The 22,210-nt window shown below is 53.0% G+C and overlaps 1 protein-coding gene across 3 annotated transcripts; it reads left to right on the forward strand.

Moving 5' to 3' along the window:
* Positions 1-7,880: 7,880 nt before the first annotated feature.
* On the forward strand, positions 7,881-20,378 carry SEPTIN5 (septin 5; the record flags this gene model as incomplete). Of its 3 annotated transcripts, XM_084272280.1 has the most annotated exons (12): positions 7,881-7,996; positions 12,647-12,743; positions 13,279-13,365; positions 13,920-14,043; positions 14,206-14,340; positions 15,004-15,121; positions 15,416-15,517; positions 16,387-16,483; positions 17,807-17,942; positions 19,520-19,622; positions 19,949-20,012; positions 20,312-20,378. In XM_084272280.1, 11 exons carry the CDS (start codon positions 7,907-7,909, stop codon positions 20,003-20,005), a joined length of 1,146 nt encoding a protein of 381 aa, XP_084128406.1. In that variant the 3' UTR covers positions 20,006-20,012; positions 20,312-20,378. The 3 variants fall into 3 exon arrangements, with proteins under 3 accessions (XP_084128406.1, XP_084128405.1, XP_084128407.1); XM_084272279.1 differs by having other exon boundaries at positions 19,949-20,378; XM_084272281.1 differs by lacking the exon at positions 7,881-7,996 and adding an exon at positions 8,059-8,127 and having other exon boundaries at positions 19,949-20,378.
* Positions 20,379-22,210: the final 1,832 nt, after the last annotated feature.

A 22,210-nucleotide genomic window follows, 5' to 3' on the forward strand; every position in this document is an offset into this window, starting at 1 on the left:
CTGTAAATTCAAGCAGGACAACTCCTCTGCTGTCCTCTGTCAGGGGGAGGTGGTGTATCTGTGCATCTCTTCAGGTCCTGGGGATGCTCTTGTAAACATCAGGGCTTCAGGGACCCGTACTGCTTCCCAGAGCCACTGCTTTGTGGCAGGGAAGGACAGACACCCTGTATGCTCAGCAGGGATCTCTCTGGATCCTTCCTCTGGGCACACACTCCTGTGACAGAGGTAGCTTTGTGGTATTTTGCCATGATTTCTTGGTTGCTCTCTCTCCTCCTCAGCTTTTCCTTCTCCAGGGAGAGTGTTATGGTAATTTATTGAGAGCATCTCACGCCACTGCTGACAATCAGGTGTGCTTTCTTAGCCCTTCCTGGAAGGAGTGTTTGTACATCACTGCTCATAAATTGAGCTGTGCTGCAACCCATGTGCAGCTGCTGGCTCGTTCCTGCTGATTAGCTAATTGCTTCCAATTGCCAGCATCACCACACTCATTTTAATCACACTTATTTTCTGTGTGGCTTGGGGAGGAGGGGTGTAGTACAGGTGTGGGAGGGAAAGGGGTGGTTGCTAGACTGAAAAGGGCAAATGCTTCTGTGACCAAATCCTCAGCAGTTCCCTTTGCTGTTTATATTGAACCGAGAGCAACATCGAAGGGAGTCAGGGAGCAGAATTTCCCTCTGACTAATGCTGCTGGATCATGTGGGGCTGCGGGGGAGCTGCCAGCCAGAGGAACCATCAGAAGGGAAAAGGAAATGCAAAGGGAATCTAATTATCAATCTGCAAAGACAGATGCTGGTCCTGACGCAGCCCTGTGCAGGCTGGTGTGGGCAGCAGGGTTGGCACAGATTGGTCATGTGTCAGGGCTGGGAAATGGGCTCCCCTCTGGAATGGGGGGTCCCCTCTGGAATAGCAGATGGTTGAGCACACATCACAGGGAGTCAAGTAAGGCTGGAAGCCACATTTGCCCTGTGCAGAGCTCTGAGGGGCAGTGCTTTGCAGCCAGGTATGGCTGTGTCGCATCTTACTAGAGGTGGAGTGTGGGTAGAGCTGTACAGGTGTGAAGGGAGGGGGGTATATGCCCATCACTGTCTCAACAGGCTCCTCTTGGTCAGGTGAGCCAGTGGAAGGAAGGTAGGGGTCACCATGTACCCCTGTCTCTCAAGGAGTGTGCACAAGGACCACACTTCGTGCTACTGCACAGGGCAGCTCACAGCAGGGAGCGAGGGTGAGCGGCAGGAGCCTGGGGGACTGCGTGCTGGATGGAGACCTGCAGGAGGCCTCCTGGGAAGGAGGAGATGCCTCTCCTCATGAACAGCAGTAGTCTGTCCTGGAAGTCTGAAGAGCTTTTCAGGGTTATGCTGCACACAGGCTAGGGCTGGCTCTCCTCTCCTTGGGTGCCTCCCAGGACTGAAGGTTGCTTTAGAGAGATGCCTTTTTTCCCCTTACCTAATGGAATTAAAAATAATCTGGTGACCTAAGAGTGGGCTGGTTCTCCTCTCTTGTGGGCATCAGCTACTCCTAAAGTTATGTTAATTGTAGCTGGGAGACCCAGAGATAGGTTGGGAACTGTCCCAAAACAGTTGGCTTGTGTTCTCCCTGTATTGTTTTCAGGAGCCTGCTGGGAGGACAGCAGGATTAAGAAAGACCTCCTTGCACTGCTGGAGTATCTATAAGATGGGTGTACTGGGCATGAACCAGGAGCACCCCTGCTTAGGTGGGGAATCCCTTTTCTAGCCTTATTTTCCCACTGCCTTACTCTCTGTGGTCCCTGCTTGGTGCCATTCGCAGGCACGATGGCCCTGCATGGACTGTCTTCCCTGGCGATGCCCTCGGACTAACTCTTGCTGGACCAGGCGTGAGTGTCTCAGGATGGTCAGAGGGGTGATGTCCTCTCTGGTTCAGGATTCAGCCTCTTTGGTAGACAGGCCTGATCCTGCATCCCTTATTCACGTGAGCAGTCGTCTCTATTCCAATGGGACTACTCGGTGAGTAAGGATCGCAGGACTGGGACCACTACCTATAACTTTAAAAGTGGACCTTCTGTAGGACCCTGTCCCCAACCTTTTGCTGTTCATGTGTGTTAATGTGGTGATGCTCTTATCATTTGGATGGAGAACCTGAGAGCTGGAGAAGCAATGCACTTCCATTTCTGAGGATAAATCATCATTATTTTCCACCTTCTCCCGCCGAACAGCTTCCAGCCCAGCCAGCTCCTGTGCCATGGAGCAACCTGTACCTGTTTGTCTCCCAGGAGTTCCCTGCTCTGAGGGGCTGGCAGGGCTCTGCTCTGCCTCTCTGCTTTTCCCAGCTGTGGCTTTGAGCTGAGGGACAGGGAATCTATTTAAACCTGCTTTGTGCTGCAGAGCTGGAGAATGCAGCAGAGGGAGAGATGAGCAGTGTTACCGCTGAGAGACTGCTGGAACCCCCTGTCCATTGCTAAGGCTTCAAATGCGTTTGCAGTAAGAGGTGACAGTACCTGTGTGAGGCGGGAGCGACGCGGGCTGCAGGTTTGATCAGCAAATTGCTTTCTGGCTGGGCTCGGCCGTGGGAGCTCAGACCCCGAGCGCAGCGTCACCCGCACACCCATTGTGCGGGCTGGCTTCTCCCTCGCGTGGAACATGTCGGTACCGCACAGGCAAAGGCTGCCTGGAAGCGGCTCCTCCGGTGCTTCTGCGGAGAGCAGAGCAACCGCCTTTCACAGAGCTCCGGCCAGCTCCACGTCTGTCCAGTCTGTTACTCTGCAGATCTCTCTGAGTGATGAGCAGAGGAGCTGGGTGTGACAAGAGCTGCTCCTGAGGGAGTCGTGGTTTTAAGCAATAGGGAGGTAATTTATGGTGGGTCCTTTTCTGGGGCTGGAAGTGGAGGCATTGTGTGAGTCACACAGTACCTCTTGGGAAGGATGAGGTACTTCAAGTGGAAACAGGGAGCACAAATACCTTTAAAATAGAATTTCACAGCTTTCTGGAGGGATTATTTGACAAAGCAGCGGTGATCCTCGAGTGGAAATTAAAGCTTGACCTCTGGGGTGGGTAAAGGAAAAGAGATCTGGTTGCTGTCACGATTGTGCTCGTGGTGCTGTATGTACAGGAGATGAATCCCATGCTGTGAGATTCTGCAGTGCTGGTCTGGTTTCTTGCTTCTCCCTGAGCATCAAAGGATGAAGCCTGGCTGAAATGTCAGGGCTATGATGCTCCCAGTAATCATCTAGAGCCTTGCTTGCAAGTTCAAGGTTATATTGATCATTAGATTTTAGATCAGCAAGGCATTTTCTTCTGGTTCAAGTCAGCAGGAACATCGGGGTGAGTGTGCAGCTCTGCTGGTGACCAGGCAGCAGGGCCCAGACCTTGTGACACCCGTGACATTTACCTCTTCAGAGCCAGCACTGACTTCCCACGCAATGGGACAGGAGGCAGCAGGTAGAGAAGGTGGGAACCAAGCCATGGAGATTCCCAGCCATTCTCCCACAAAGGAAGGCACCTGCAGTTCCTCAGCCTCCATTGCTCTGAGCTGGGAATGGGCCTCCCACCCCACGCTGGGCTTACTGCCTGCTGCAGCTCCTGTTTGGCTTGAGCAAAGGGCCTCTCTGGAACTGTCCTTGCCCTCCTGGTAGAAAACAGTCAGGAAATTAATTTCCCTTCTGTGAGGAATTCTGAAAATAGCTTTGTCTGCTTCAGAGGAAAAACATAAATGCTGTCATGACATCACTGTGCTGACTCTGCTGAGGTATGCACATGCAGTGTTTGTCCAGTCCTCTGTGCAGCCAGGTGCATCCCTAGGGGGACCCTATTGCCTGGCTTTGTGTTGCTCAAGAGTGTCTGTCTGGACCAGTCCTTCTGTGACACACTCCTGGTTGTTCACCAAGGATAGAGCCTGAGCACTGCAGTCCTTAGGCCATAGCATCTCTGTCAGATCCAGCTCCTCTGTGGGGTACCTTTCCAGTGAGCTGGCTGGGGGCCTGCCTCTGCACCATGTTGCTTCCTCTCAGTCCTCTTCTTCTGGGTGCTCTGGTTGATGTGGGGCAGAGTTTTCTCCACACCTGTATCTCTGGATCTAGCTTCCATTAGTGTTGTCTTTGGTGCTCATAGCTGAGCCTCTTGGCTAAGCCCATGGAAAAGGCCAAGCATGGAGGCTGCTGAGGTGAAAGCCCTGCTTTGATGGGAGCTGGGGGCTGCTGGGAGGAAGGTATGCAGAGCTCTGGTTGTTGTGGCTGGAGCCTGGCCAGGCCTATGCAAATTTAGCAGAGGTCAGAATTTCCTCTCCCTGCATCCATCCCCACCTCAGATCTCTGCTAGTCTCTCCTCACTCATCCACCCAGCATTTCTGCTCCTCATTTGTTGTGTTTGCAGCCACCTCTACCCACCACACTGAGCTCTGTGGGGCTGATCTCTGCCCGTGACTGCTGTGAGGTCCTGAGCGCTGTGCTTTCTCTTCAATGGTTTCCAGCCCCGGTGACTGTGTGACAGCACAACACCAGGTCTGCCTTCAGTCATCACTGTTGGTGACATGTAGCTCTGTGCTCCCTGGGCCAGCAGTGTGGAGGGCAGCCTGTGGGTTCACCCCCATCGGCCCCTTGCAAGGCCAATGGGCAGCTCTTGGGGAGCAGTTCCGTGCTCCAGCTGGCTGCCCAGGGGGAAGTTTTGCCTTCTGTGAGTTTCTCTGTAAATACATGAAATAAGACGCTTTTGCTCCTCTTCCCAGAGCCCATCTCCAGCGCTGTAGGCTCAAAATCACAGTTAGTGCACAGCCACAGCTCTTCCTAGAAGCGCTGCATTCCCTGCCCCGAGCAGCCCTCGAGCCTGTGCTCACGCCGAGCCAGCTTTACAAGAGGGGTGTTGTGGAAGGGTAGATCTGCAGTTTGAATCTGCCCCGGCTCCATGTTAGCAAGCATCATGGAGGGGCTGCACTGTGCCAGACAGTGCTCATTCAGCCTTTCCTTTTTTTTTAACTTCTTTTTTCTGATGTCTTTTGCTGTCACGGTTGGATGAAGAAGGGCTGGTCCATGAGGTGAGGTCAGCTTGGTGCAGCTTGCTTGAGAGGGCAAAGGTGTGCATTTCCCTGCTGAGCTCTGCTGTGCACCGTGTGTGAGATGTCCTGTGTGCGATTTTTGGTCTTGTAAGAGTGTGGTGCATCAGATTCCTTGTTGGATGAGCAGGTTGGAGTTTATGCTGGACACTTCCAGGGGCTGAGTGGAATGTTGGGAGTGGAATCAGGAATGACAGTGGCAAAATAAGGTTTGGTTTGGCTGTCTGTGGGAAGTTTACACACAGATCAACCTGAGCCACCAGCTCTGGGTGTGTTAGACAGTATGTTTGAGGGACACAAACATGTCCTCTCCTTGGCCTGTGATTTCTGGTTTGATCACTGGGTAGGAGAGGAGCCAAGATGAGCATCAGTAGGAGGGGCAGAGGAGGCTGAGCATGGGACCAGTTGACCCTCCTTCAGCATTTTGAAACCCACAGTGTTGGCCATGCAGCCTTAAGATGCTCTCCATCGCCAAGACTTACCCTTCTGGGTTTCTTTTCCTCATCTGCTCTCTGCATTCCCCGGCACGGTCTCCTGGCTGGAGTTCCTCCCTGGCTGCCAGTGCTGAGGGTGAGTGTGATGTGTGAGAGCTCAAGGCACTCAGGATACAGTAACTCCTTGTTCTTCTCTGCACAGTCAGCAGGGCTCCAAGGCCATGAACAACACTGTGGTTTTGTTGCTACCAAATTGTTACTGCCTTTATCTGTGATCCCAGCTCGGAAGAATGCTCTGATTTGGTGCAGTGGGCTCGTGGGGATGCAGTATGTCTCCATGGGCCCATGGAAGATGCTTGTGGCTGGTGGCCTGTGGTCTTCAGACAAGGGTTTGCCAAGCTATGAGGATTTGTGGGCATTGAGAGGGTCTGCATGCAGCTATTGTGCTCTGTGGTGTGGAAGGACTGGTGAAACCTCTGTTACCTGAAGTAAGTTTGGATGTATCTTTATGTTACCTAACACAGACTTTGTGGTCCTTTCATTGCCTCTCAGTCACACAGAAGCTGCAGACCCTGGAAGTGGAGTCCTCCAGCCAGGAAAGCAGGGATTAGGTATTGTCCGTCTAGAATGAGAAAACTCAGTGTCACAAGCATGGCCTGACCTACCGCTGGGCTGGGAGGACATTGTAGGTTATGGGCTCCCTGAGGAATGGAGCAACGCTGCAGAGCAGGGACAGAGTCACTGAACAGGGATGTGTTCTGAGGGGTGGCAGTTTCTGCCACACCTGTATCACAGTCCAGGCCTTTCACTTGCCTGTTACGCTCATGAATGATTGGGAACAAAACCCAGTGGGTGTAATTTAAGGGTGTTGCTGGCTGGGCAGGATGGTTTGGAAAAAGGCTTCATGCATGCAATGTGACAGCTACTGTATGGTGGGAGTTTTTCTGTTCTGAGAAGGTTTCCCAGTTCTCCTTTCTTTATTTTTCTCAGCCTTTAGGACCTTGTGTCTGCAACTTTTGAGCTCACCTTCCCTCAGCTGGCAGGTCTGCAGCATAGGTAAAGCACTGTTCCTTCTCCTCCTCGCCTTTTCTCCAGCACGTGGCATGTGTAAAAGCCAAGTTCCTAAGACTTTTCCACTCTCACAGCTGCCCCAAGACTTCAGGCCACTGGACACTTTGCAGTAACTTGGTACCTTATAGCAGAACCTGGTGTCAGCCACACTCGGGGTGCACAGTAGGTGCCCTGGTTTGTGGTCTGTGGTGACCAGGCCAGACCCTGCTTATCAGGTGCTCTCTGGAGCTGCTGCCAGAGACCTGTGGCTGCCAGAGGAGCAGTGGGAGCTCTGGCTGGGATGTGACACAGGAACATGGCAGCAGCCCGAGTTCTTCCCATTTGTAAGCAGAAAGCAGCTCAGGAACCCGTATAGCAAGTGGCAGGTTCCTCCAGCACCACCAGTGTTGTAATCTTGTATGTCTTCATTACATGTACTGTGATATTAACCCCCCTGGTTTCTGGAATCATGTGACTATATGGGATTATCAGCTTTTGTCCTTTTCAAATAAGTTCCTGTTCAGTTTCTGTGACTGCATAAAAAAGCTGGAAAACAGGTCTTCTATGGAAGTTCAGAACCCAAACTTGAGGTTTGAATGACTTTTCTGCACGTGCTAAGCCAGTGCTGGGCTGGGTACTTGTGCTTAACAAATACACAGATGCTTCTTTGTTTTGAAATGTCTTCAGAGCCTAAATGGTTGCTGTAAGGCCCAGAATACATCAGCTGCTCTTCCAAATGGATTCAGAAATGAGGCTGTAATATAGCCTGGGCTAGACAACAGATGGACCGGCACCATGTGGAGGCAGAGCCATGTCAAACAGGACTAGGATCAGGGGGTTAAACTTGTAAACAAGCTTTTTGGGAGCTTTACGGACCCTTTAGACCTTTGCACACACAGCCAGAAGCAGGATGTTTTCACCAAAAGCAGGCTGCCTTGCAGCAATACTTTGTCCGGGCTGTTGGGATATGTAAGAAATCCTCCAGCTGAATAAGCCCCGCTGACAAAAGGAGGAGGCAGACTCAGGGCTGGGACAGCATCCGGTACGTGCGCAACCGTCTCGGCGGGACGCTGGCAGAGCGAGAGACGTGTCCTCTGGCCTGCGGCCGCGGTGGCTTTTGTCCTGTCCTTGCTGGCAGGCTCCTCCTGCAGCACAGGCGGAGGCAGGAAATCCCGGGCAGCTGCCGTGGGAGCCCACTCGCCTCTCTCCTCTCCGCTCTTCTCCGCTCTTCTCCTCGCCTCGCCCGGCCGCCGCGCCGGAGGCGAGCTGAGCCAGCCCTGCGTGTGTGTGCATGTGTGGGCGGGGGGCTGCCGCATGGATTTAGCGAAGCCTGGGAGGGAATACATGGGTTGGGTGTTTTTTCCCTTGGCCCATGGTGGCTGTGTGTCCTGCCGGCCGCGGTTATGGATTCCATCATTATTCAGGAGCGGTTAGTGGAGCGGCTGCTTTCTCCCCGGACGCAGGCACAGCGAAGCCACCCGGCCAAGCTGAAGGTACGGGGATGTATTTATAGCACCGTGCGAGCCGGGGAGCAGCGGGGACAGGAGGGGGGAGGATGGTGCCCGAGCAGACGTGTGCGGCGCAAGATGAGACCTCTGAGGAGCAGAGCAGCGGAAAGACACCGGTAAGGGGGACATGGCAGGGCCAGAAAGGAGGGGAGCAGGGCCGAGCCGTGTGATGGACAGCTGGGAGATGCGTGACATGTTTTTGTGTGGTGATTTGATGCGGCGGTTCCCCCTCGGAATGGCGTATGGAGGCGCTCGGGCTGGAGTTCGCACTGCGTGTGTGCCCAGCCGCGCTCTGGGCTGTGTTGTGATGTTAACCCTGCGCTCTGCTAGCCCGGCTTCGTTCTGCTGCGGCTAATGATGGTGGGCGAGTGGTTTTGCTGATACTCCCACACTCAGCTCCAGGCCCGAGGCAACAGATGTACAGGGGAGATGCCCCGGGGGCTGTTTATGTTACAAATTTTATGCAGCTTCCTGGGAATGAAGGGAAGGGTCGGCTTCGTCTCTGAGGCTGGGCTGGTTCGTGCAGGCACAGATGTGGCTGCGGTGCCTGGTCAGAGGGGACCAGCTGGAGGAAGGGCTGTCTGGCAGGGAGTTGGATGGCTGCGCTGGAGGCTGTAACACCAACAAAGCTCCCCCTCTTCTCGAATAAGTGGAGACAGGGGGACCAAGACCCCAGCATAAGATGTGCAATTTAAGGGGATTTGCTTCAGACCTGGGGTAGGGACCATTCTTCAAATTTTCTGTGGTCCTATGGTGCTTAATTTCAGCCCTTTTGGGTAACCCAGCAAGGCTCCATTTATCCCCAGGCTGAATGGTGAGTCACATAAGATCTGGATCAGTTTAAGCAGCACGTCTTCCAGGGAGGTGAGGGAGGAATCGGGAATGGCAGGAGCAACGGAGGCCATGCTGCGTACCCAGTCTTGGAGGTACTGACAGCCCTGCGGACACTTGGTGCTGGGGATAGCTTCTCCTCTTATGCAACAGATCCTGAGTGTCTCTAGCCCTGGCAGGAGCAGGAATTTGAACCCAGCAATGCTTTGTTCCTTGGGTTGAACAGGAAAGCACTGCCTGCCAGGGAGTGTTGGCCACCTTGGTCGGGTGGTGGACGATGTGAGGGGACAGTGTGTTGCTGTGATGCTCAGTGAACCAGAGAGTGTGTGCTGGGGGAGAGTACAGACACGTTTTCCTTGCCTTGGGGAGTTTTGGTTTGTAACAGGGCCCCAAAATTCCGCACATCTCTTGGTGGCCTCTGCTGCTGTGTGTGGGGCATGTTCCCAGGCACATGGGTGCAAGGACACCTCTGGCAACCAGGACGGTTTATGGAGGAGGCAGTGGGATGAGGGGTTCCTCATGCGAGTGCCGATGGCTTGGCTGACCAGGGCCCTTTCCCGACAGCTTGAGCTGGTGTAGGAAGTATGGAACAGTGACTGGCTGTCCCGACCTGTGTCAGCTTGATGGGAGCTGGCTTGTAAGGGTCAGGAGCATGTGGAGGGGCTGTGATGCTTCCAGGAACTCCTTCAGTACAAGTCTCATCTAATTAGTGGAGTTCAGGTTTTCACAATTGAAGAAGCCACCTGCCTCCTACAGTAGCCCTCACAGCCCTCTACACTTCTCCATCCTTGCACAGTTGTGTCTGTGGTGAGTCCTAACAAAGACAGTGAGTGGTGTAGAGCTTTCAGTGAGGCGGGCACCAGGCTCAGGAAGCTACTTGGGCTCCTTAAGCCAATTGATGTCAATGTTGGCACACAGTGGCAAGTACCTGTCACAGCGTCCCAACATGTCTGGGATGGGAGCACATGTCGGTTGTCTTAAAGCTGAGATGTGGAACCATGGGTCTAGGCTGGCTATGGTGCATGAACCATGCTGCTGTTCCTGTGGGAAGGCTGTTAGAAGAAAGACATCCCTCTCCATGACTTCTGCATCCCTTCCTTCTCCTTTATGGGCATGTTGGCTCCAGCTCCCAGCAGGGCTCTGCACCATGACTGTGGCTGGTCAGAGGGGGCTTGGCTGGGAACAGGGCTCTTCTTGCGACTCTGGCTGTCTCCCAGTGAGAGGGAAGCTCTTCTTTTGGCCTTGTGCTCAGCACTGACCTTCCTTAGTGCGAGGAAATGACCACATGAACTGTGAGTAAAGGGCAGTGTCCTGTGCCAGACGGGATTTGGTCATTTCAAGTGTCCTGATTCCACCAAGCTAGGGGGAGGTAGCAGCAAATCCTCGCTTCTTAATTGGTCTGAACAGAAATGAGAGATCAGGTTCAGCCAGTTACATTTGGCTGGAGTGAGCGGAGTTGCACCAGACTTCAGCTCCCTGGTGTCTCCACTGCCCTTAGTCACCTAGCTTAAACACAAACCAAAACAAGAGAGCAGCACACCCCAGGCCTCGCCTGTGGTTTGACTGGTGTGTTACCAGTGCTATTTGACATCTCCAGTCACTGGAGAGTGCAGGTCTTGCCATTGCCACGTTTCTCTCCCTGCTTTGCACAGTGACAGCTGGCCGTGTCCCCATGCAGGGGCTGCTTTGCCCCATACAGCTCGCCAGAGCTGCCCTCACTTTTCACCCTGCAGTCTGGCTGCCACTTGCCACACCAGTGCCTTCAGAGGCCATCAGAGCTGCCAGTGGAGCACTTGAGGCACTCTCTCATTCTCCCCACTTCCCTCTCATTCCGTTTGCTCTGTCCATTCCTGGCTTTCCAGGCTGTGTGGCACTGGAGCCACATTCCTTCAGCTACCTTAGCGAGGGGATGGAGTGCGTGAGACTGGACCCCACGGTCACTCTGTCAGGGCTAAAGAGACCAAGTCTGAGACCTAAACCAAACCTGAACTTCTCGAAGGCAGTGCCTGTGCCAAAGAACAGAGTCCTTGGGCCCCAGTGGCCAGCAGCCGTGGCTGTCATGGCCAAGTGGGCAGCTCCAGAGCAGCTATAAATTGGGAGGAGGATTCTCTGTGTCCTCGCTGATCTGTCCCTGCCATGACATTGCAGTCTGCCCAGCCGAGGATGCCCGAGGATGCTCACACGTGTGGACATATGGCCAGGGGCTATAGGGGGCTGCTCGGGAGCTGCATTGCCTGCTTGCAGTATGGAATTAGTGCAAGGACAGCATTGCCCTAAGCTGGACAGACCAGATTGTCACTTGTGTTTCTCTGAGTGTCAGCCCCAGGAATGGAGATAGTTAAACTTAGGAACAGAGGTCTTCCCTGCTGCTGGTTTGGAGAACCAGTGCCAGAGAGCTGCTGCGTGAGGACGGCCATATGCTTGAAGGCATTTGTGGCCAAGTGGGAGCTGAGCCTGGTTTTGAGGAGCTCTGGCTCTGTGGATTTGCCTGTGGTGTGAATCCCAGGGATATGTTAATTTTAAATGATGTTGAAGTGCAGAGTCCATGATGTCTCTAGCTTAGGTGCTTATTAATGGCTGCTTCCCCTTGGGTCTAGCTTGGAAAGTACACAAGAAGGGAGGTGTTTGCCACAATCTGTGGGATCTCCCTCTGGGATGAGGCCTGGGAAGGTGAATATGCTGCAACCAGTGCAGTCTGTGAAGGCCTGGAAGTGCTCAGATGGATGGATGGATGGAGCAGCCAGGCTGTGTGGCCCACAGTTACCTGCAGCTGCCTGAACTGCAAGCACTGGATGGTGTGCTGAGCCCAGCCAGAGGGCAGTAGCTGGAGCAGGTCTGTGACTCCCATAGGAGATCAGCGTCTGCCTTTCAGGACGTACCCTGCATGAGCAGGGTGTGGGACCTGGGACACAGCACGGGCTGCATGCTTGCTTCTGACTGCAAGATGCATGTTGTGTGCATGTGAAACACACCATTGGTCCTGTCACTCCTTGCACCCACCTAGTGCTCTTGTACCTGCCCGTGGGGTGGCTCTTATGCAGTAAGAGAGCATTCTGTGATGGGGGGCTGCATCTGGGGGTGGTCAGGCAGCAGGTAATACTCCAGTATTCCACCGTGCCAGAATCACCTCACCTCAATGTTCTCAATGCTTTCACATCTTCCAACACTCCATGCTCCTTGAACTTGGGTCTCTTCAGAAATAACACCAGAGATTATTCAGGATTTCCTCTTACTCAGCCAGGAGTGGCTGTGACACAGCAAGAAATAATCCCCTCTCAGGTCAGAGGGAAGCCAAACTACTGCACCTTCTTTCAGACCAGGCTCACCACAGATCCTGGGATGGTAATTACACAGAGCTCTCCAGCTCTCCATCCTGTGCTGTACGTGCCTTTGGAGGGAAAGATAAAGAAATGGCTCTGAAAGACCTGAGGAGAGGTGACATTTGGTGACCCTGCTCTGAAGGGAGCCTTTGGCAGCAGGGATGGTGAGATGTGCCTTTTCCCTTGCGCTCTCCAAGCTGGGAGGCTGCAGCAAGCTGCTGCTGTGTGATCTAGTGAGAGCAGCCAGGCAGGGCAGCCACTGAGGGGAGGTGTTCCTCCATGCCCACTTGAAGGAAGGGCAGGAGGAGATCCCAGGGCCTAGAGCAGGTGGGTGCTCTGCCCCACACCACTGCCAGGGCAGGGACCAGCCCCTCCTCCACCCCTTGGCTCTGCCTCAGGGACTTCTTGAGTCCAACTCCCTGTCACTGCATGAGCAGGAGGGGTGGCACACCCTGACCTGCTCCCTTCCACCTCTGCCCTGCAGGACCATGAGAAGCAGTACGTGGGCTTTGCCACTCTGCCAAACCAGGTCCACCGGAAATCCGTGAAGAAGGGTTTCGACTTCACCCTGATGGTTGCAGGTGAGACTGCCCATGGATGTTGGTGGCCGGGCTACACGGTGGGTGTGTGGAGGGGACCAGCTCTCCTGGCTTCCTGTAGGTGCTCCCTTAGCAACTGGATCCTCCCCTTGCTCTCTTCTGGTCCCTGCCTCAGACCTTGCTTTGCTCCCCAGCCTGTTTGCAGCCACACTGTTCCCCAGGAGCAACGGCCCCTCTTGATGGCTCAGAGTTGTCGTGCAAGCACTGGGTGTAGCTTCTCTTCCAACATAGTGGCTGGTCTGGGTGGTGAGGGCAGCGTCAGCTGGAGATCAAGGGAAAGGAAGGAGGGGGAGGATGGAGGAGCTGGGAGATCACATTTGTACAAGGGTTGAGATATCTTACAGTAAAAGTCCTCCCACTGCTGGGAAGAATGTAATGCCCATAAACAGCTGACAGCTCATTTCTCTCAGTTCCTCTGGCTCAGGATCCAAAGCCTCATTCAGTGTTTCATTTGTAAGTCAATAAGTGGGTCATGTTGCTTGCTTTTCCCTCCTTCCCTTTGCACTCTGTCAATTAGGAGAGTCGGGGCTGGGCAAATCCACGCTGGTGAATAGCCTGTTCCTGACAGACCTCTACAAAGACAGAAAGCTCCTCAATGCAGAGGGTAAGTTGGGGACGAAAGAGGGTAAAATGTTCCTGTACCCGGAGGTCTAGACTGTCCTAAGGACTAGTACATTGATTCCTTCAGCAGCAGCTACAGGCTTGGCTGGATCCCAGCCCTGTTGTTTGTTGCTCTGCTCTCCTCTGCTGGCTGCAGAGGCACTAGTATTTGAGCAAAAAGGCTTTGGCTGTAGGGCTTTTCTGTCCTATGATGAGAAGACAAGGCTGAAGAGCAGCACAAACCCTTCGGGTTGAGATGTTGAGATTTGTCTTTAGTTCTTGGGTGCTGGAGTGTGGTAAGGATTCCCCTTCCCAAGTGACTGGACAAAATGTCCTGGGCTTGTAGCACTTCAGAGGTTTGTGTATCATCTCAGAGCCTGTCTGCCTGCTGTTGGCCTCCCACAGCACCGCTCCACTGATGCTCCCAAGAGGATGATTAGGGTTTTTTGAAACCCATGTTACTCCCTGTGCTCAGTGATAAGGAGGGAGCTGGCTTGTGGGTGTGAGTGGGGATCCCCAGTTGCTGCCAGGCTTTAACTCATGACTTCCTGTTCAAAGAGAGAATCAACCAGACAGTGGAGATCGTCAAGCACACAGTGGACATTGAGGAGAAAGGTGTCAAGCTGAAGCTGACCATAGTGGATACACCAGGCTTTGGAGATGCTGTTAACAACACTGAGTGGTGAGCAGGCCTCCTAATCCTTGGCCATGTCTGCTTTCTGTGGGTGCTTCACAGGAAGGGGGTCTGGCAGTAGGAAGGGGATGATACTACCTCATGGTCCCTAGGAGACAGGGTCCTGTTTAACCCAGTATTATATTTTTTTGATTGAATGACCCTTCCCAGCTGGAAGCCCATCACTGACTACATCGACCAGCAGTTCGAGCAGTATTTCCGTGATGAGAGCGGCCTCAACCGGAAGAACATCCAGGACAACCGAGTGCATTGCTGCCTCTACTTCATCTCGCCCTTCGGGCACGGGTGAGAGCCCCCACTCCGGGGCTAGGGTATGGCTCAGTCCAGAGAAAAGACCCTACAGCCCTAGGATTGCCCTGTAGCTGTTTGCACCTTGGCAGGGCTGTTGGCACAGGAGAAGAGCCATCCGGCTGCTCTCCCTTGGCTGAGCGTCACACCACCTCCCTCCCACTCGCTGGCGTGACAGACTGCCTGCCATCAGGCAGAGCGGATCTCCCTCAGGCTTTACAGCCTCTTTTGGAAATCAGGAGAAATAATGCCACACAGACTTGTATCTTCCTATCTAGCTAAGCCTGACTGATGGGTAGGAAAGGGAGTTTTAAGCTGCTCTCACTCCCTTCCCCTTGCTGGCTCATGTTCCAGGAGCAGCTGGAGGGGTCATGTTGGCTGCCTGTGGCACAGGGCAGCCGGACGGGGGCCCAGGCTGTGGGCTGGGTGGTATTTGGCCTGCACAGGAGTGAACGCTCAGCCTCAGCCTGTGTGAGACATTCAGCAGCTAAAATACAAGACAGTTTTCCTGAAGATGCAGCCCTATTATGTCCCAGTGCTGCCCCAGGCTCTTGTGGCAGTGCTGTCCTTTTCCCTTCATGCTGAGTGGGTGGGATAGGCTGGAGGGGGAGCTGCCCAGTGTGTCCTTGCTATCTGTGTCCCTCCTTGTCCTTGCTGCAGGCTGAGGCCTGTGGATGTTGAGTTCATGAAGGCTCTGCATGAGAAGGTCAACATTGTGCCCCTAATTGCCAAAGCTGACTGCCTGATCCCCTCTGAGATCCGGAAGCTAAAAGAGAGGGTGAGATGCTCTTTCTCTGCAGGGATATCTGTACCTGATGTGGCAGCAGGGGTGGGCTGAGGAGGGAGACACAGATATGTGTACAGCTTGTATATACCCACACACGATACCTGCAGCATGCTCTGCTGTGGGAAGAGAAGTGGTGCCTGCAGAGTCCAGCTCTAGAAGAAACATCAATTCCTTTTGCTATCTGTAGGCTATAGCAAACCTGTGGAAGCACAGACTGGGAATAGATCCAGCATTTCTGTATTTTTCAGTGTTGTATCCTTGTGGTTTTGTTTTGCATGGACACAGATCCGTGAAGAGATTGACAAATTTGGCATTAAAGTGTACCAGTTTCCTGAGTGTGACTCAGATGAAGATGAGGAGTTCAAGCAGCAGGATAGAGAGCTGAAGGTAAGGAACCTGCTCAGCGAGGGACTGGGAATTCTGGCTCACGGGTGTGTTGGTTGCTCCAGAAGGAGCCAGAGCTGTCCTATGTATGCCAAAGGCCTGTGCTACTGATACCCAGTGGACAGCCAACACTGGTTCACATCCTGGCTAGTGCCATGAAGTTGTGTGGCATGAAGTCATGGCACTTCTGCTCTCCCACCAGGCAGCATCAGTCTTTTCTCAGTCTATCCCAGCCTGTATTTTTAAGAGGGAGGCTGAGTTTTACAGCATTTATTGTTTCTGAGCAATATCATCGGCAAGGAAGAGCAATTTGTGAATGAAGAGGCATCGCTGTGACCATTAATTGCATAGGGGAGGACAATATTATACAGTCCTGTCTGGAGGCCCCAGACCCAGGCCTGCCCCTCTCCCGAGCTGAGCCAGCCCTGTGTGTGCATGCAGTGTGGCCTTGTTCCTCCTCTTGGGGAGGTGCAATGGGCTTTGACTTTCCTTCTGAGCAGAGAGGACCACAGCTCAAACATCCCTGCTCTTGGCCTACATTGTTCCACATGCTTGGTTTCCTAGCCTCTCTGCTCTGGCTTCCTTGTGGAGTTTCCCCTCAAAGAAGGGATGTGGGCATCTGCAGAGACACAGCTCCCTCAGGACAGCTGAGGTCAGGCTGGGAATTAGGATGCCTGCAGATCCCAGTGCCTTAGGCTTTTCTCTGTAACTGTGTAACTGTGTTATGGTGTCCTGTGCACGCGTGGTTGTCCCTCTGCCTTCCTACCAGCACCCTCCTCCTTCTGTTCCACTCTGCCTGAACTTGGCCCTTGGCAGAGGGATCTGTGGGGAGCCCTGGGCTGAGCTGGGCTCAGCGATGCCTCTCATTCCAGGAGAGTGCTCCCTTTGCCGTCATCGGCAGTAACACTGTGGTGGAGGCGAAAGGCCAGCGAGTCCGTGGACGGCTTTACCCCTGGGGCATTGTGGAAGGTAAGCTGGCTGTGTGAGCGAGGGGCAGGCAGGCACGGGGAAGGCCAGATGGGCACATGCAGCATGGATGACAGGGGGAGCTGGCCTCTGCACAGCCACAACTGACTTGGCCACCTTTAGCACCTGGCAGAGGAGAAGGTGAGGCAGAGACAGGCATTGGGACCTCCTCAGGAGGTCTATTACTGGGGGTGTAGCAATCACCCTGCCTCTTAAGCCATGGTAGACTGAAGAAGAGAGCCTTCAGTGTGGGTGGAAGGATGCCCAGGCTTTAATGCATTAGGATATTGATTCTTATTACAGGGGGAGGCTGGGCATTGTCCATTTAGTTTCTGGGGACAATCCTGTTGCCCTCAGCCAAACTGAATCGTAAACCCTCCTGCTCCCGCTCCTGTTTGTGCTGGAGTTGCTGGGCTGGAGACTGCTGGTGCACAATGTGTGTGTCTCGAACCTTCTTCCTTTCTAAAGGGAGAGATTTCATAAAGCCTCTGGGAAGAATAACCCTGAAATGGCTTTTGTGCTGTTGCTGACTCCCCCGTGCTGGCACATTGCTTTAAGATCTTGCAGCTTCAGATCCCAAAAGCTTGTATGTGCACTCATGGGCTTATGCCGGCTGCTTGGGCTGCTCAGCTGCTGGCTCTGTTCCCTCGGTGGCTGCAGAGGGGGCTGTGCCTTTCAGGGTGCTGGCATTTGACAGTGGGATCAGCTTTATGAAACCCTGACCCTGACACAGCTGGCCTCCCCCAGCCCGGCAAGCAGTAAATGGAGATCCCCACGGCAGGCACATGGCTGCTGAGCACAATGCGTCCCTGCAGAGTCCCACGGTGCTGCCTGAGCCCTGGCTAACAGCAGCTTTTTCAGCTCTCCAGACCATATAACCCATATGAGGCTTTTCCCCTCAGGGGCTGATTCAGGTCCTTGGGGGGAAACCTTCATTCTGCCTACAGCAGCCTTTGGATCAGTCCTAAATTCTGAGGAGAGGAGCAGTTTGCTTCCAGTGCTTACTATGGTTATAACAACATCCCATGTACCTGGGAGCAGCATCCCCTTTCAGTGCTCTGTCATACATACTTAATTAATCCCCTGACCCAGAAAAAATCCTGGGAACCTGGTGACCTCAGAAGCCTGGCCACAGGCTTGAGCAGCAGAGTACTGCTGAGACCTGCCCCGGGACCAGGACAGTCACAGGCAGCAGCAGGGAGGATGGGGAAGGGGCTGTGTAGGGAGTTTTAGTCCCAGTCTGGGTGCCAGGAGGTGAGAGGTGGCTCCCTGGAGAGGGCTGGTGAGGTGTGACATACAAGCACGTTCCTGTTGTTGCTTCTGCAGTGGAGAACCAGGCACACTGCGACTTCGTGAAGCTGCGGAACATGCTGATCCGGACACACATGCACGACCTGAAGGACGTCACTTGTGATGTCCACTATGAGAACTACCGAGCTCAGTGCATCCAGCAAATGACCAGGTGGGTCCCCAGTGCTTCAACTGGAGGTGACAGGGATGTCTCACCTCACTCTCCGCAGGGCTGGGGTTGTTCTCAGAAGGGCTTGTTGGTCAGGAGGCTGTGGGGACATGCTGCGCTGCACCCTAGGGAATGGCACTGGGCAGTAAAATAGCAAATCCAAGAGTGTGGTCCCACAGCTTGAACCCATGGTGTGGATACTTCTGATGAGGCATGTTCCTGTCTGAGGATTCCCCAGAGATTTTGGGAAACAGTCCTGGAGACTCTTCTGAAGAGCTGTTGTTAGCACTGAGTGAAGTACATCCAGCCTAATGCAGCAGGGGATAAACCATCTCCCTGGTGTGTGATAGCTGTGTGCATTGCCAAAGGGGAAGGCATTCTGCAGCTCTGCCCAAATGACAGCATGACCCTTGGGATGCTGCTGTTTCTCAGGCAACAGAGCCCAGGCAATTAGCAAGACTCTTAACAAATCTCCAAAGATTTTTCTGCATTGCCTTTGATTCTCTGTGGTTTTGTTCACAATGATCAGAAAACAGAAGGGATGCCACTCAGGAGCTTCTCCTTTGAAACTGTTTTTTCCTTCCTTGACTGAAACACTAGCGACGAATTTTAGGTTCAAGTAGATCTTGGCTCACCTGTTGTAAACCATCCCCTTCACCTCCTGCCTGAACTGTCCAGGGAGCTCTGTGCTGCCACGTTGCAGAGCAGAGATGGCTGCACTTCACCCAGGAGCAGTCCAGCATGTGTGCAAATGTGCAGGCTGGCACATTCTGTTCACACACAGTGTATCTCAGTACTTTTCCAGAGCAGAGGAGCCTGTCTGTTTGCAAAAGTGAGAACACAGACTCCAAAAATATCTCCTTAAACGCCAGAGCTCTGTGAGAAGCGTCACAGCTGCTATTTAGGTAGGCTACAGGGTCTGTTCACAGAGGAGCAGGAAAAAGCAGTAAAAGCAGTTGATAAGCTTGAGTAGAGCTCGGGTTTGGTGCTGTTTCTCACGCAGTGGCCAGTTCTTTGCCAGTGAACAAGTCTCATAAAACCGGAGTGTTGCCATTTCTAGCAGTGGTATCCTTCTCCAAAGAAACGTTTTGGGAGGAGATCCCAAGTTCCAGGGCTGGAATTGGCTCTGTAGTGAGCCAATGGTGACTCCAAGTGGTGAACACCTGCAACTGGCATCTCTTGTTCCCGGAGTTGGCCCAGATGCCTTTGGCTGCCAGCACCCCCTCCTCACTTACAGAGAGCTCCTTTGACTGTTGGAAGAAAGCCACCTCCTGTCTCAGTCCCTTGTTTCTGTGCCCTCAGCCCTCACTGCAGTGCTGTGGAGCCGTGCCTGTTGTGCTTTATGTCTCCCACCTCCTGAATGTGAGGGCAGGTTTTGTTATTAGACTTGCAGTAATTAAATTGGTCTCCTGGTTTTATCTTTGTGGCTTAGGTTGTCCCACAGCCCCTTCACCTGACTGGGTGCATGCTGCCACACTGCTGGCAGGTCATCATGAGTGACAGCTGTCATGCTGTGACACCAAAGCCAGCCAGCCTGAACCACAACTAACTGGATTTCTTCTCTGTCTCCATCTCTCCAGCAAGCTGACTCAGGACAACAGGATAGAAAGCCCAATTCCTATCCTGCCTCTCCCAACACCAGACACTGAGACGGAGAAGCTGATCAAAATGAAGGATGAGGAGGTGAGACACATTTCTGCCTGAGCATCCTTGGTGTTGGAGCTTGTATCTGAGGAGTTCCTCCAGGATTGCACCATAGAGGCTGTCCCAGGGCTTCACACTCCTGGCTTCCACCATCATGGGCTCCTGGTGTGGAGGACAGGGTGCGAAAGCTGTGGCTTCTGTCAGGGAAACATGGTTCCACTCCACCCTGACACAGATGCCTCCATGCTCAAACAGGAGTTAATACTCTCTGAGGGATCCCTTTGACAGCTCCAAGGGACTGTCCTCAGTCCAGATCACCAGCTCCACACTTCCCTTTCTGACTCTTTCTTTTCTGTCTCATGCAGTTACGGCGGATGCAAGAGATGCTGCAGAAGATGCAGCAACAGATGCAGGATCAGTGAGAGGCAGGTACTCGGAGGGCAGAGGGAATCCCCAGTGACCATCTGAAGCCTGGCAAGAACTGTGGATGTTTAGAAAAGGTTTCCTGTTGTATAGAGACTTGTGGGCAAGAGCTGCACCCGCACCCTCTAATTTATTAGCAGCAATGCTGGCTTTGTGGTCAGCTGGTTATGGAGGAGGCTGTTCACTTAACAGTTTACTGATGTGTATTTCTTTTTTAATAACGATTCTTTCTTTCTTTTCTTTTCTTTTCTTTTCTTTTTTCTTTCTTTCTTTTATTTTTCTTTTTCTTTATTATTTTTTTAAAGAAAATAGCCTGGGAAGTCTCTAAGACATCAAAAAAAGGAAAATAAAAAGATCTCCCTTTCCCATGTACTAATCTCTTGTTTGGGAATGCTCTGGTATTTAAAGTCCTGGTTTCTCTGGTGTACGAACTTGAAGACTATCTGTGTCATGCACGTAAATGTTTACTCCCAATTGAGGTGCTGTGTCCTGTCTGTGTTCCCTTTGTCTGGGGCCAGCACAAGCATTGTAAAGGCAGCAGTGCCCTCCTGTGAGTTTGATCTGCGCTGCTTGGGCTCCTCAGCCTGGAGCTGGGGCTGGCCCAGAACAGGGGGTTTTCTTTGTGCACTGACCTGCTCAGGGGTCCTGATGGTTGCCTGGTTTCCCCTGGGTTTTTCTGGGTTTTTTGTTTAGTTGATTAGGTTTTGGTTTTTCTGTCAAGAAACCCCAGGATCTTTGCACTGAGCAGCAAAGGACTGAGTCTGTTGAAGTTGGTTAGAAGAAAATGGCTTGGGCTGCTCTCAGTTATGTCTTTCTGACAGCAAGGATGAGGAGTTGACTGTTGCCTGCAAGGAGGAGATGATGGGAGAGAGCACCTTCCCAGCCATGGCAGGCCAGAGGGTAGAAGAACCTCAGAGCCCTGCAGTACCTGGGTGAGGGTATCTCATGGTTTAGCTCTGGTCATCCAGCTGCAGTGTTGTCTCCAGTGTCTGTTCTGAAGCACCATGCTTTGCTGGGACTGCTCTGGAGGGGGTAGAAACCCTAGGGCTGAAATCCCACCCAAACACAGAACCAACACCCAGGCTTTGCAGTCCCACAAGCACGTTGCTGGCTCTGAGCTTCTCTGGGGAAAGGGGCAGGTTTTGTAGGCTTGTAACAGAGATCTGCAAGCCACATATCCAGGGAGTTGTTGGGTGAGCGTGGCAGGTGCAGGAGGGTCACTGTATGGGACTGAGCACAGCCCAGCAGACTTGGCACTTGCTCCCCTGCCTTGGTACTCAGCCCTTCTCCCTCTCCCTGGTCTTCAACTTTTCCTGTCTTCAGTGCCTGGTGGATCTGCTGGGCAGAGATAAGAACAGTCTTTGGGCAGCTGCTTCAGTCTTGTTCTTGCTTCCTATTGTATTTTTAACTTTAGTCCAGCCAGACAAGAGCCCCAGAGTGTTGATGTGCCTGACAGAGCAGGCCTCGCCAGCAACACTGCTGTGCTCACAGGGAATTGGGGTTGTTGGAGGGGAGAGATGCTTGGCTCTTCCCTCCAGCTTCAGGGAGTGCTGCCATGGGCTGGGCCCTTCTGCTCCTCTGGCTCCCGGCCCGATTCCTTTGTCCCCTTTCCCCCTTTGTATCTGCTCCTCCATTTCTGGCTCTCCCCACTAGACCCTCCTGGGTAGGAACCACAGTATTGGCCAGGAATAGCCCAGACCCTACATTCTGTTATTAGGCACTGCATTTGTCTGATTTCCCTGTGGGGCTTCAGAGTCCTAATCAGGACTTGTCCAGGAGGTAAGTTGGCTGGTTCCAGTTACTCACTGTACAGAGCCTCAATGTAGCCAGAACATGGGCTGTAGGGACAGGGGAGAGACCCTGGCGCAGTGTGAAAGGACAAAGTGAGGGTGGAAGCCCCTTGGCAGATACGTGAAGTAGGACAAGAGCTGTGTCCAACAATGTGGGGGTTTTTGTTTCATTCTCCACTATGTTGGGCTCGTGCATGACAGTGACAGTGCCAGCCTAGGAGAGGGGAGAGGTTCAGCTTGTCTTCAATAACATGCAGGAATGAGGTTCTTAAGGAGGAAATTAACCTTTCTTTGTGCAATGTGCTTGCTTGAGCAGTGGAGTAGTCTGAAACAGGAGCTTTCTCCAGATTTTGATTTGCTGCTGTCCAAAGCAGGAGGACTGCTGAGTTCTTAGCTTGACCAGTACTAGCATAA

This window comes from Gallinula chloropus (assembly GCF_964237585.1).
Source record: "Gallinula chloropus genome assembly, chromosome: 17".
Taxonomy (NCBI): Eukaryota; Metazoa; Chordata; class Aves; order Gruiformes; family Rallidae; genus Gallinula; species Gallinula chloropus.